We start from the raw sequence: 12,943 nt of genomic DNA, 5'->3' as shown, positions 1-12,943 counted from the left end.
CTGACCTTCACGGTGATCATTCGCGGCATTTCTCTGCAGAATTCTTCCTTCTCAACTATGAGGTCCGATTCAAACAATGTATGGTAGTCCGATAGCAGTTTGGCCATTATCTTGTTGCAGAGGCCTTGTTCCTTCATGCCTTCAAATCCAGATGGAACCCTACAAAAGACAGGCGAAATTAATACTGCACTGCAAAAGATGCACCAGGGTAAAGTAAGGAAATAGACCACCAAGCGTTTACATTTTTGGTAAATGACTATTTTCACCGTTTTGCATGGGTCATGCTAACCACCACATCTGACCACACCAGAAGAAAGAGGAATTAAATAAAATAAAATACGTATTCAGATTACTCTAACAAAATGCGCACGAGGTTGATGGAGACTTGTGGAGACTTCAGTGACTTTTTTGGGGTCAGGCATAGAACACTACACCAAACCTTTATGTGGCAATAGCTCCTATTTGCATATGGATGCTGGCAGTTTCAGTAGTGACTAATGTGTAGCTATTAACCGCAGTGATGCTTTTTAGGTCACGGATATGGTCTTGCATACAGGTATACAAATAATAATGTGGTTGTCATGGAGTACGGCGCACACACGTATTTGCAATACACCGTAAGTGTGCCGTAATGCTGTGTCATTCGGGACATATTTCCTGGAAATGTTGGGGACAACAAATCTAAATTTGAATCCAATCCAATTCTTAACCTCCTGAGGGTCGCGCTACAACCATGCATAAAGGGATGTATGTGCAGGCATCTATTCCCGCTTATTCTACCGCTGCCCCCGCCACATAACTAAATACAAATGACAAAAAACGGTATAGTTTGATTTCATCGCTGAATACTACAGGCCAGAGAGACGAACACTTGATTTAATACAAATACTATCGAAATTGACGCATGAGTTCATCCAGGAGCAATTACAATACGTCTGCCTTTTGGTCATGATTCTCAGCTCACTCCACTTTCCACCATTAATCCAATGATAATGTTTGTTAGATTTTTTTTCCAAAGAAACAACACAGCAGTAGCATAAGTAACATATATTTTCTTTTATTGCTTATGCTACTGCTGGCATATTTTTTAACACAAAATAAAACTAACAAACATTATCATTCGCAACACCAATAGCTCTAACTTTCACAAATGCGAGACCTATTGCATTACAAATGTCTGTTTGCCTTGAGCAGTGCCCTCTGGGAAGCACTTCCTGGCAATGCAGAATTACAACTTTTCCACCCTTTTTAGTCAAGCCTACTAGATAGCTCTACTTTAGAGTGTGTGTGTTTTCTACCCGTACACCATGTACACATCTCTTCCCCTTGCACTCTGTGATGCTCTCAGTTGTCCAATTGCTTACCCCGCCCCCTCCCTCTTACGCTCGCCCATGTGCTTCACTCCACCGCTTCCCCCACTCACTCCCTTTGAGTTGCTTTCTCTCAACCACCCATGCGTTTTTTGCTTCCACCCTCCCCTTGTTCCTACAAGTCCCCCCAGCCCTTCCCGCCTATCGAGCTTTGGTATACCACCCACACCCCCCGTTGCTTAGCTGTTCGTCTCCCACCCTCAAGTGGTGTAACAAAACTTGATGGGGCCGCCCTGCCAGGTACATGGAGGGTGTGGTAAATAATTTAATTACCGGGACTTAATTTGATACAGAAAAATAATAAAAATAGCTCAGTAAAATAAGAGGCAAAATCCGTGGTATTAGAGGTTCGGAATGGGCTTTATTCCAATGGACGATTCGAATCGTGGACTCCAAGTTCCATCACCACGGAGGTTCAGGAAGTGAAGTACCTACTTTATTGATAAGTAATCACTTTTATACAATAGGCATTACAGTGAAGTAAATGCAGGAGGCGTAACAATTGATAGTAAAGATAAAACATACATGCGTAGCAAAAGTGGGCGTAACTGGGTGTAACTAAAGAACGTCATCAGGTATGATGTCATAATAGGGTGGTTCCATGAAAGAATTTCGCAATGTCAGCAGAAATACTTGGCAGAAATGCGCGCGCAGCAGCATGGCGTATGATTGACTTGCAACTAGGGGGTGAAGGGGACTTGACATTTAGCTCTACATGTGGCGACAGAAGTCTGGAGGGTCAAGTCAACCTAATCCCAAATCATATCTAACATCCTATGTTTAAAGAACTATGTTATCCAAAAGAGAGGTCTCTTAGAGTAGAATCTTATTCTATACTGACTGTGAGTGCGTGTACAAGCTTCTAAGTGTCTACACTAGATGCGAGGGCAGAAATCTTCCATAGTAATAGGGCTATGAATTACTTGCATAAAGACAGAGAAGCCGGGCCTTTTGCTCGGTAGCTGGAAGAATGTTTACTTAAACTACTAGACAGGAATGCATTGGGCAGGGAGCGGAGCAGATAATTTCGAAGGTGAAATACAGTTTTTGGCAGGCAACAGGCTGATGTCAGGCACCGTGAGCCGCGCAGGGAATGAGACAAAGTTCATGGTCACAGATGCAGGCTCAGACTGGAGCTTTCAGAGGCAGAAGGCAAGAAAAGCTTGATGACAGAATCAGGGCCTACTTGCCTGGACTGTAAAATGGCATAAGTGAACCATATAAAGCCGGTGGCCTTTCATACTTAGGAATGGAATATCCGGCCCATTCATGGCGGATCTGAAAGAGGACATGTTGACGGTGGACGCACATGTGTTTGCGTCTTCATAACTGGAACTGGAGGGAACATACATGTACTTGTGATTCATACATGAAACCGTTGGGGTCCAAGATAGGGGACATAACTGATCAGAAAAATCCATATTTCCACATTCCCTCCTTGTCCCCTACTTGCCCGTTAAGAGATATCAATCTTCATCAATCCGTTGATCTGTTCATATAGCATCATTTGTTCTTCTTTTTTCTTCTGGGATGAATGAAATCTTGGTGGTGGAATACACGATGTGGCACACAGACCACAGATCGCTGGTCCACATTGTAGACATAGACAGCAACTGAATAGTATGAGAAAGCCAATACCTAGGAAGGATAGGACCTTCCATCCAAAGGTAGATAATACACTCCAAAACCAACCGGACCAAGTCCAGGTGCCTGGATTCTGGTGTATCTGGCTTACAATCTTATGAAGGCGAGTTATGGCTTTATATACAGATGGCGAATTTTCTGGTATGAAAATGCAACAACTTGATCCGATGACCCTACAAGCTCCGCCCCTATCGGCCAGGATGACGTCAAGGACAAGACGATTTTGAAGCACAACAATCCGCATAGCAGACTGCTCTTCTGTTAAATTGCCTAAGGCGGAAATAGTTTCGTTCACTACTGCTTCAAGGGTTCTAGTTAATCTACGTATCAGCTTACTATTAGTAACGGTACCTATATAGGGAAAGAGACCTTTATTGAAATCTGTGTATTTTTCCCATGCTGTTTCAGTGTAATCGACTATTGGGAGATCTCTCCTTTCTCTATTGTGTACTAAATGAGTATTTCTGTGATAATCAGGAGGAGCTAGGAAAACAGGTGGCAAAAGGAATCCGATGTAGCAGGTACCATCCCAATCTAGAGGCAGACGTATATATGCCGTCTGACCACATATAAAATAGGAATGGCGGGAAGCTCTAAATGTAGACTTGCCTTGATCACTAAATTCTATTACAGTGGTGCATCTACTATGGCCCATATGTATGGAACCATTCTTTCTTACACATAATTCACCTTTTACTGGAAATATTGACATAGCGGGCAAAATTGGAGTAGCTTCGGATTCGACATTTAGGATCATAAGATTAAGCGTAAAATTACCTAATCCATACACTTCATTTTCTAGATCAGTTCCTGTTCTTTTGGGAAGTCCCTCCTTGTTAGGGTAGCAGACTTTAAGTAAAACTAAGTTCAAATTTCCCCATACCCAGTTGTCTTGATAAACTGCAGAATTCGAATCTAGGGAATTAATTAAACTAAACCATGCTCCACAGGAGCCGTTGTGTGTGAACGGGTATGGAAAGAGAGGTAGAATTCCTTTATAATTCTGATAGGGAGGGAGTCGGCCACATATCCAACAATTTGTAGCATTGCTAACCTGATGGGAATGATGTAACATTATAAGACAACTCATGCGGAGGTAATTCACTAAAAGAATGTTCAGCAGTAACATTATAAACATGTCTAGAAATAGGATAATATATATGCAACAATATACTTGCAGTAATTATTAAAAGACTTAAGAAAAACAAAATTAATAACGTCACTGTGCAATGACTACGCAGTGATTTACAGTACGCATGTCGTTTCAGTTTTATCCTTCTGTTTCTTTCTCTATACAGGTCTAAGGGATACATGTCAGAGACAAATTCGACCGATTCACCTTGGAGAGGACTTAAACAATCAAATTGCCTGACTTGTTAGACCTAAGTTTTAGTTTGTATTGTTCGTGGTTACTCAGTTCAACCAAAGGAAGTTTTGAGTCAATCGGTGAAGACACGCAAGGTGTGTCGTTTACGTCTGACGGTAGTCCATGAAATTTCTTGATATGACTTGAATGTATCCAGCCTTTTCGACCTTCGATCTTCACGGCTGTCCTCGTCGTTTGCAATACGAGTTGAGGCGACTTCCACCTAGGATCCAGCTGAGACTTCCGATCAAAGTTCCTCACTAAGACCAAATCTCCTGGAATTACGTCATGGGGTTTCACCTCAGTGTTGTCGGGAAAAGCTGCAGCTACCTGTGAACGACAAGATTGTAGTGCAGACATCAAGGAAGCCAAGTAATCTGTCAGCATATTACAGTCAATATCAGTTATTTTGCGTGGTATAGGCGTCCCCCACATATTTGGTGGTCTGCCAAAGATCACCTCATACGGGGATAGCCCTGTTCGAGAGTGTGCTACCATTCTCATGTAAAAGAGTGCAACTGGTAACGCTACTACCCAGTCGACACCTTTCTCTCTGCATATTTTGGACAATCTAATTTTCAGGGTCTGATTATGTCTTTCCACGAGACCTGCTGCCTCGGGGTGTCGGACACAGTGAAATTTCCACTGATAGCCTAACAAAAGTGAAACGTGTTTCATTAGTTCGGATGAAAACGGCTGGCCATTATCTGAGTAGACAACACGTGGTAAACCGTATCGTGGGAAGAATTCTCGAACCAATTGTTTGGCAGTAGTCGGGGCAGTGTAATCTGAAACCGGGTATGCCTCTGTCCAACGGGAAAGAGCACAGACAACTACGAGAACATATTTGAATCCTCGACATCGTTCCATCTGGATATAATCCGTCTGGAGGACTTCAAAAGGGTGATCAGGAGGCTGAAATCCACCCTGTTCTACGGGAATGATTTTACCTGGGTTAAACTGACAACAGATCATACAGGTACGAACTTTTTGTTTAGCTGCTGCTCGTAAATGTTTGTTGAACCAAATGTGTTGAATGCTGTCTAGCATAGCTTTTTCTCCTAGATGCGCTGGACTATGTACAGTGTTAATAATGACTTGGACCATTGAATCAGGAAGGAACCACACAGATTTTTCCTTCGTCATCCATCCTTGATCCGTTTGGATCCCTCCTAATTCAGTCCATTTCTTTATTTCGTCTGGTGTAGCATGTGTCTGTATGTCAATTACGTCAAGAGCGGGATCCTTAACCGTCATACAATGTGTTGGCGTCGGGACTATTGTCTTTGTCATGTCGGATGTTTGAGTTTGAACAGTCTGTTTAGCTGTTCTGTCAGCTAGATCATTGCCTTGAGAAATGATATCAGTAACTTTCGTATGAGCTTTACATTTCATAATTGATATTGCAGTGGGTAGATGTATTGCATCTAATAAGGCATGAATGAGGGGTCCGTGCTGAATGTGGGCACCGTGAGAAGTTAAATAACCTCTCTCTCGCCACAGCACGCCGAAGTCATGTACAACTCCGAATGCATAACGTGAATCAGTGTATATGTTGACTTTTTTATTTGCGGCTTGAATACAGGCTTGTGTCAGAGCGATGAGCTCTGCGGCTTGAGCTGACAAGGTATTTATGCAATTTGTTTCAATGATTTCAGTGTCTGTTGTGACTGCGTAAGCGGCCACTAGCTCTCCTGTACCTGTTCTCATACATGAACCATCTACATACAACGTCAAGTCTGGGTCTGACAATGGGACATCTGTCAAGTCTTGTCTGGGTTTCGTCGTGATTGTAATAACTTCAATACAATCATGAGCTAGTGGGTCTGTTCCGATTACAGGTAAAAGTGTGGCAGGATTCAATGTACTACAGCGTCTGATTTCTATATGTGGCTGAAACAATGTTAATTCGTACCCTGTAAGTCGCGCTATAGTCAAGTGTTGTGTTTGTGTGCGGTTCAAGAGAACCTCTACTGCATGTGGTACTTGTACTGTCAATGGATGTCCTAATACTATGGCATCGCTTTGTCTGATTGCTAAAGCTGTTGCTGCCACTGATTTTAGGCACGCAGGCAAAGCCTGAGCTACGGGATCTAATGTACTAGAAAAATAAGCACATGGTTTGTGTGATCCTGCTTGTTCCTGTGTGAGTACTGACAAGGCAGTACCTTCGCGTTCTGTAACAAAGAGTGTAAACTGTTTATTGTAACATGGTGTTGCTAAAACAGGTGCTTGGCATAAGGCTTTCTTTAGGCTTTCAAAAGCTTGTGCATGTTCCTGAGTCCAAGGGAGAACAGTCGATGTGGCTGCCTCCTGTGTTGTCAATTGAATGAGTGGTTTTGCTAGAAATGCATACTGAGGGATCCACTGCCTACAATATGAAGTGAGGCCTATAAAAGCCCGCACCTCCTTTTGTGTCTTGGGTATTGGCATGTTAGCTATTAACTGAATGCGGTCGGGTGTAAGCTGCCTTCCCTCCTTGGACAGCGAGTGTCCAAGATAAACAACTCGCTGGACACAGAATTGCAGCTTAGAAGGGGACACCTTGTGCCCCTTTCCGGCCAGAAATTGTAAAACCGTCAGTGAGGCTTTTTCACATTCAGGTTCGCTTCTAGCGGTGATCAGCAGATCATCGACATATTGAAGCAGGGCAGTGTTGACTGGCATGTGGATACTGTCGAGTTCTCGTTTCAGTGCTTGGCTATAGATGCTGGGGCTTTCTGTAAATCCTTGAGGTGCGCGTGTGAATTTAAAGCTACGTCCATTTAAACTAAATCCGAACAAGTATTGGCTTTCCGGATCTATTGGGACGCTGAAGAAGGCATTCTTGAGATCAATTACAGTAAAGAATGTTGCTTCGGAATCAATAGCTGTCAGTAATGACGAGATATCTGGGACCACAGGGAATTGTGGCACAATGCATTTGTTCAATTCGCGCAGATCAATAACCAATCGATATACTGGCGGGGCCTTTGGATCTGTTCGTTTAAGAATCGGAATTATCGGGGAATTACATACATTGGAGTCTGTTTCCACAACCACTCCTTGGGCAATGAGCTCGTCAATGATTTGCAGTAAAGCCACTACAGCATCTGGTGGTTGTAACGCCCTGAACGTCTCAGGATCGTTTAACAGACACGACAATGAGGACGCAACCACTTGTGAAGGGTTAGTTCTTTTAATGAAGGCAAATAAAATACAAAGAACAAACAAAAGTTATAGTCACTGGAATCCTCCAGGCTAAGTACGTTACCAGCCCACAGCACGGATGGTCCTAACCGTCCTCTGCATATACGCCGATCCCGGCGTATGCCAACAGAGGGCAGAAATGAAATGGCCGACAATGCCAATCGGTAGGCTGTGAGGGGCACGAAGAGTGTTGGGGAGAATCGAGGAGTCAGGGAAACACCCAGCCGGGGTCTCTACCTGAAGGGAGCAGCCGCTCAACCTCTTCCTCAGACTGCACCGGGACGCGGAGTCACCTCCTGGTGATGCGTCACCGATACCCCAATCACAAGCAAGAAGACTGAACCGAGAGCAGCCGCTCGATCGATCCTGTGGACTTCCGAGTCTGTAACGCGGCAAACACCTCCTGGTGTGCGTTACAGCTGGCAGTCCCTGTGTCTCTGGTCGGGCTGGGAGTTACGACTCCAACCAGCAAAAGCGCCACTGCGCTTGGACTCAGCCGAGTCAAAAAGCGAAGCTCAATGGTTGACCGGTAGAGCTTCCGGGTCCTTCACAGGTGACGATGGGGCAAGACACGGCCCAGGGAGTAACGACTCGACCTACCTCCGTTCTTGCCTTACTGGAGCACCACTCTGGAACACTGCTCTTCACGAAGCAGGTACGTCGGTGTAAACACAATATCCGACAGCCTTGTACCTCCCGGTTCCTCCCTTTATAGGGCGTGTTTTCCTTGAGTTATGTAACAGCTCTCCTGTTTACATAAGGGCGTGTTTCCCTTGAGTTATGTAACAGCTCTCCTGTTTACATAAGGGCGTGTTTCCCTTGAGTTATGTAACAGCTCTCCTGTTTACATAAGGGCGTGTTTCCCTTGAGTTATGTAACAGCTCTCCTGTTTACATAAGGGCGTGTTTCCCTTGTATGACAGGAATTCTTGACAGTACATCCTCCCTCTCAGCGGCTCCCCACGGGTCCAGCGCTGGCAGGAAAACGCCGATGGAACAAGGAGACCAAGCGCGGAGCATGAACCCCTTCAGCCGGTTCCCATGAATGCTCCTCCGGGCCATAGCCTTTCCACGCAACCAGGTACCACAGCTTCCCCCTGCGCCATTTGGACGCCCGTATGCCCGACACTTCATACTCCACCTCCGACTCCACGCATACCGGCCTAGGTGTCCCAGACGGCTTGGAGGGTGCTGGTTTGAGCAATGATACATGAAAGACAGGGTGTATCCGCAATGACTGGGGCAAGCACACGTTCACGTTCACGGGACCCATACACTTGGTAATTCGATAGGGGCCCATGTACTTGGGATGGAACACACTGTTCTTTCGAAACCTCATGTTTCTTGTGGATATCCAGACGTAGTCTCCAGTGCGGTACAGTGGCCCGGGCCTTCTCTTCCTATCTGCCGCAGCCTTGTATCTTCTCTTGGCCTCTATTAGGACAGCCCTTGAGCGCATCAACGTGTCTTTTATGTGTGCCACCCTGTCCGCTGTGGCGGGAATCCTGTCCTCTCTGAACGGATGTAGAAATGGCAAGAACCTGGGATGTTGGCCATAGTTGCTATAGAACGGAGATGACTGTGTGGAGCTGTGAGTGGCGTTGTTATAGGCTATCTCTGCAACCCATAGCAAGTCGACCCATTCTTCCCTGCCCTGGTCCACAAAACATCGCAGATACTGTTTGAGCGTTTGGTTCAGGCGCTCGGTTTGGCCGTCCGTTTGAGGGTGGTAGCTGGTGGACAGGGCGGTCTTAACATGCAGCGCAGTGCACCAAGTCTTCCAGAATTGCGCAGTAAACTGCGACCCCCGGTCCGACACGATCACCCCAGGTAATCCATGCAGTCGTACCACATTCTTTAGGAGTAGTGACGCCAATTCCCCGGCCGTAGGGACTCTCTTGCAGGGGATGAAGTGCCCCATTTTCGTCAAGTAATCCACCACCACCAGTATTGCCGTCATCCCCTGGTCTACCGGTAGGCCCACCACGAAGTCCAGTGATATGCTATCCCATGGTCTATCCGGGGTCGGAAGTGGATGTAAGAGCCCTTGGGTTCGGCCATGGTCGGCCTTCATGGTAGCACACGTAGGACACTCCTGTCCCCACCTCCTGACATCCACTCTCATGGTTGGCCACCAGAAATGCCGTCCCATGCTAGCCACCGTTTTTTCAAAGCCCAAATGACCTGCGCATGGAGAGTCATGGCACCAGATGAATGCTTGTTTCCTTAGCCTAGGCGTGGGTATCAATAGGCACCTGCCCTTCAGGGGTATCCCGTCCTTCAGCTGCCATTCTCTGTGACTGAGGAGCCATTTCCGCCATGCGAATGACCTGATCCCTCTCTTTATTCCCCTCAGGAAAGTATCCGGTTGGATAACCCCCAATACCATCCTCGGGGAAATGATGGAACGCTCGGTTGCAGGCAATGGTTCCTTAACTGCAGATTGACGGGACAGGGCGTCCGCCTTCCGGTTTTCAGTCCCCGGCCGATATGTGATGCGGAAGTTGAACCCCGCAAAGAAGATCATCCACCGCAGCTGCCTGGGAGAAAGGTGTCTAGTGGCCGTCATGAACTGTAGGTTCCGATGGTCCGTGTACACCGATACCACATGTCTTGCCCCCATCAACCAATGCCTCCATTCGGTGAAGGCGTCCTTGATTGCGAGAAGCTCCTTCTCCGCAATATGGTAGTTGCGTTCGGCGTCGTTGAGTTTGCGGGACATGTACGCAACGGGATGAAGCACCCCTGTGTCGTGGTTGCGTTGGGACAAGATAGCCCCCAGCGCCACATCCGACGCGTCCGCTTCCACCACGTAGGGGAGATCCGGATCGGGGTGAGCCAACACCGGCGCCTTACCAAAGGCGCTTTTCAGGGCCTCAAAGGCTTTGTTCGCTTCAGGGGACCAGACAAACTCCTTGGACTTCCTCAGTAGCTGTGTGATTGGGGCCACCACTCCTGAAAATCCATCTATAAACCGCCTGTAAAAGTTGGCGAAGCCAATGAAACTTTGGACGTCCTTCACGCTTTGGGGCACCGGCCATTCTTTCACCGCCTTGATCTTTCGTTCTGCCATCTCCTGTCCCTCTGGACTCAGCATCACTCCGAGGAATTCCACGGATGTGACGTGGAAGTCACACTTGCTGAGTTTACAAAACAGCATGTTTTCCCTCAGCTTTTGGAGCACAGCTTTGACGTGGTGTACGTGCTCCTCCACACTGGACGAATAGATGAGGATGTCGTCGATATATACGACCACGTAGATATCCAACTCCTCTCTGAATACCTCATTCAAAAAGTACTGAAAGGCTGCCGGGGCGTTGCACAGACCGAACGGCATGACGAGGTACTCAAAAAGGCCGAACCTGGTCTTAAAGGCGGTCTTCCACTCGTCTCCGTCCCTCATGCGCACCAGATGGTATGCCCCTTTCAAATCCAACTTGGTGTAGATACGAGCTTTCTTGACCTGTTCCAGAAGTACACTGATGAGAGGCAAGGGGTACCGATTTTTTATGGTTATCGCATTCAATGCCCTAAAGTCCACACAGGCTCTCAGCTCCCCATTAGCCTTCGGGATGAAGAAGAGTGGCGAGGCGGCCGGAGACTTGGACGGGCGGATGAATCCTAGCCTGAGGAGTTTATCCAGGTACCCCCGGAGATGCACGTTTTCAGGCTCCGTCAGGGCATACAGCCTGCCGCTGGGAACGCTGGCCCCTGGCACCAGGTCGATCTGGCAGTCAAACTGTCTATGTGGTGGTAGCACTTCCGCCTTCACCTCATCAAATACATCCTCAAAACTGTGATAAGCCTGGGGGAGAGCCACATCTTTTTCTGCCGCTGTAGCCACCGTCTGACTCCCGCTCTCATCTGCGTCAAGGGATTCCGTTCTTATTCCACAATGCAGGATGCAATACGGTGACGTCATTTCGATGCGATGTGTTGGCCAATCCACAAAGGGGTTGTGTTTCTGTAGCCACGGCAATCCCAATATGACGCCATATTGGGGCGCTCGGATGATGTTAAAATCGATTTGTTCCAAATGGTTCCTCCCATATCTCATCGGAAGGACCCCCGTGTGCTGTCCGATGGGCCCCGTCACCAATCGCCTTCCGTCTACCGCATAGACGTCTTCGGGTACTGCTTTGGGAAGAAGCACTAGCCCTAGCCTGCATGCCTCGTTGTGGTCCATAAACATGCCAGTGGCCCCTGAATCCACCATGGCCACAACGGGTATCCACTGGTCATGCACTCCCACGTGCACCGTGATAAACAGGTGTCGTTGTCCCTTAGTGACCGAGTTGGAAAGTGAAGGGATGGATGAGTGACTCCGAGATGCCCCTTCTCTGGTCTTGGAGTCCTCTAGTTTTCCGCCGGTATGTCCACCACGGCTGTTACCGACCGGTTGGCCCGATAACGTGACGTCTTCGGTTTGGCAGGGCATTCACGTACGTAGTGGCCTTTTTTGCCACAATATAGGCACAATCCTTGTTTACGGCGTGACTCTTTCTCCGTGGCTGTGAGGCTCGCTCGTATTGCGCTGATGTCCATGGGTTCTCCCTTGGATGCGGTGGAAGTTTCAGGACTTCCCACCGTCACATAGTATGGAAGGGATTTTCCTTTTCTCCCATGATCCCCCTTTCTTTCACTTAGCCTATGTTCCAGCCGTAATACCAGGTTGATAAGGCCCTCACATGTCTTGGGTTGAGGGTCAATATGAGCCACGGCGTCCTTGAGCTCATCGCACAGCCCTTGATGGAAGAGCGCCGTCTGTTTAGCAACAGGCCACTTGGTTTCCGCAACCAGCCTTCGGAACGCGTTGAGATACTGCACCAGGTCGTTGGATCCCTGTCTCAACTCAAGCATTTCACGGTCCGCCGTGTACGAGTCAGCCCTTCTGTCGAATACCTTCAGGAATTCCTCGCGAAAAGCACCCCAATCACATAAGAGGGGGTCGTCCCTGCTCACCAGAGGTACGGCCCATTGTGCCGCGTTTCCAGCCAAATAGGATATAAGGAAAGCCACACGAGCCTGACTCGTGGGGAACGCCTTTGGTTTGCACGATAAATGTAGCGCCACTTGTGTGAGGAATACCTGCACTGTGTTAGGATCCCCACTGTACCTCTCTGGTGTTGCCAAGGGGATGGCTACCGGCATTTCCACTACTACCGCAGGGGTCTGGTTCGTGAGGGAGGTGCTGGGCGTGAGCGGGTCCAATTGGATAGCATCCAGTCTGGCTTTTACATCGGCTGTTTCTTGCCTAGAGGCAGCCACTTCAACTTGCATGGCCGCTAAAGCAGCCAGCACATCATCAAGTGTTGCCATGTCTGTTATCGACCGGGAGACAGTTAGTGTTATTAAGGTCGGATATTTTGTAACGC

General features: G+C 47.5%; 1 protein-coding gene across 3 annotated transcripts in view; it reads right to left on the bottom strand.

Moving 5' to 3' along the window:
• FAM13A (family with sequence similarity 13 member A) overlaps positions 1-12,943 on the bottom strand; it is a 927,448-nt gene that overhangs the window by 658,753 nt on the left and 255,752 nt on the right. For all 3 annotated transcript variants that reach the window (XM_085635480.1, XM_085635470.1, XM_085635487.1), the window contains one exon: positions 6-159. In XM_085635480.1, the coding sequence (XP_085491606.1) occupies positions 6-159 (154 nt within the window). The remainder of the gene's footprint in view (positions 1-5; positions 160-12,943) is intronic.

This window comes from Triturus cristatus, chromosome 2_1 (assembly GCF_964204655.1).
Source record: "Triturus cristatus chromosome 2_1, aTriCri1.1, whole genome shotgun sequence".
Taxonomy (NCBI): Eukaryota; Metazoa; Chordata; class Amphibia; order Caudata; family Salamandridae; genus Triturus; species Triturus cristatus.
The sequence above is the reverse complement of the archived record's forward strand: the minus strand, read 5'-3'. Positions and strand labels throughout refer to the sequence as shown.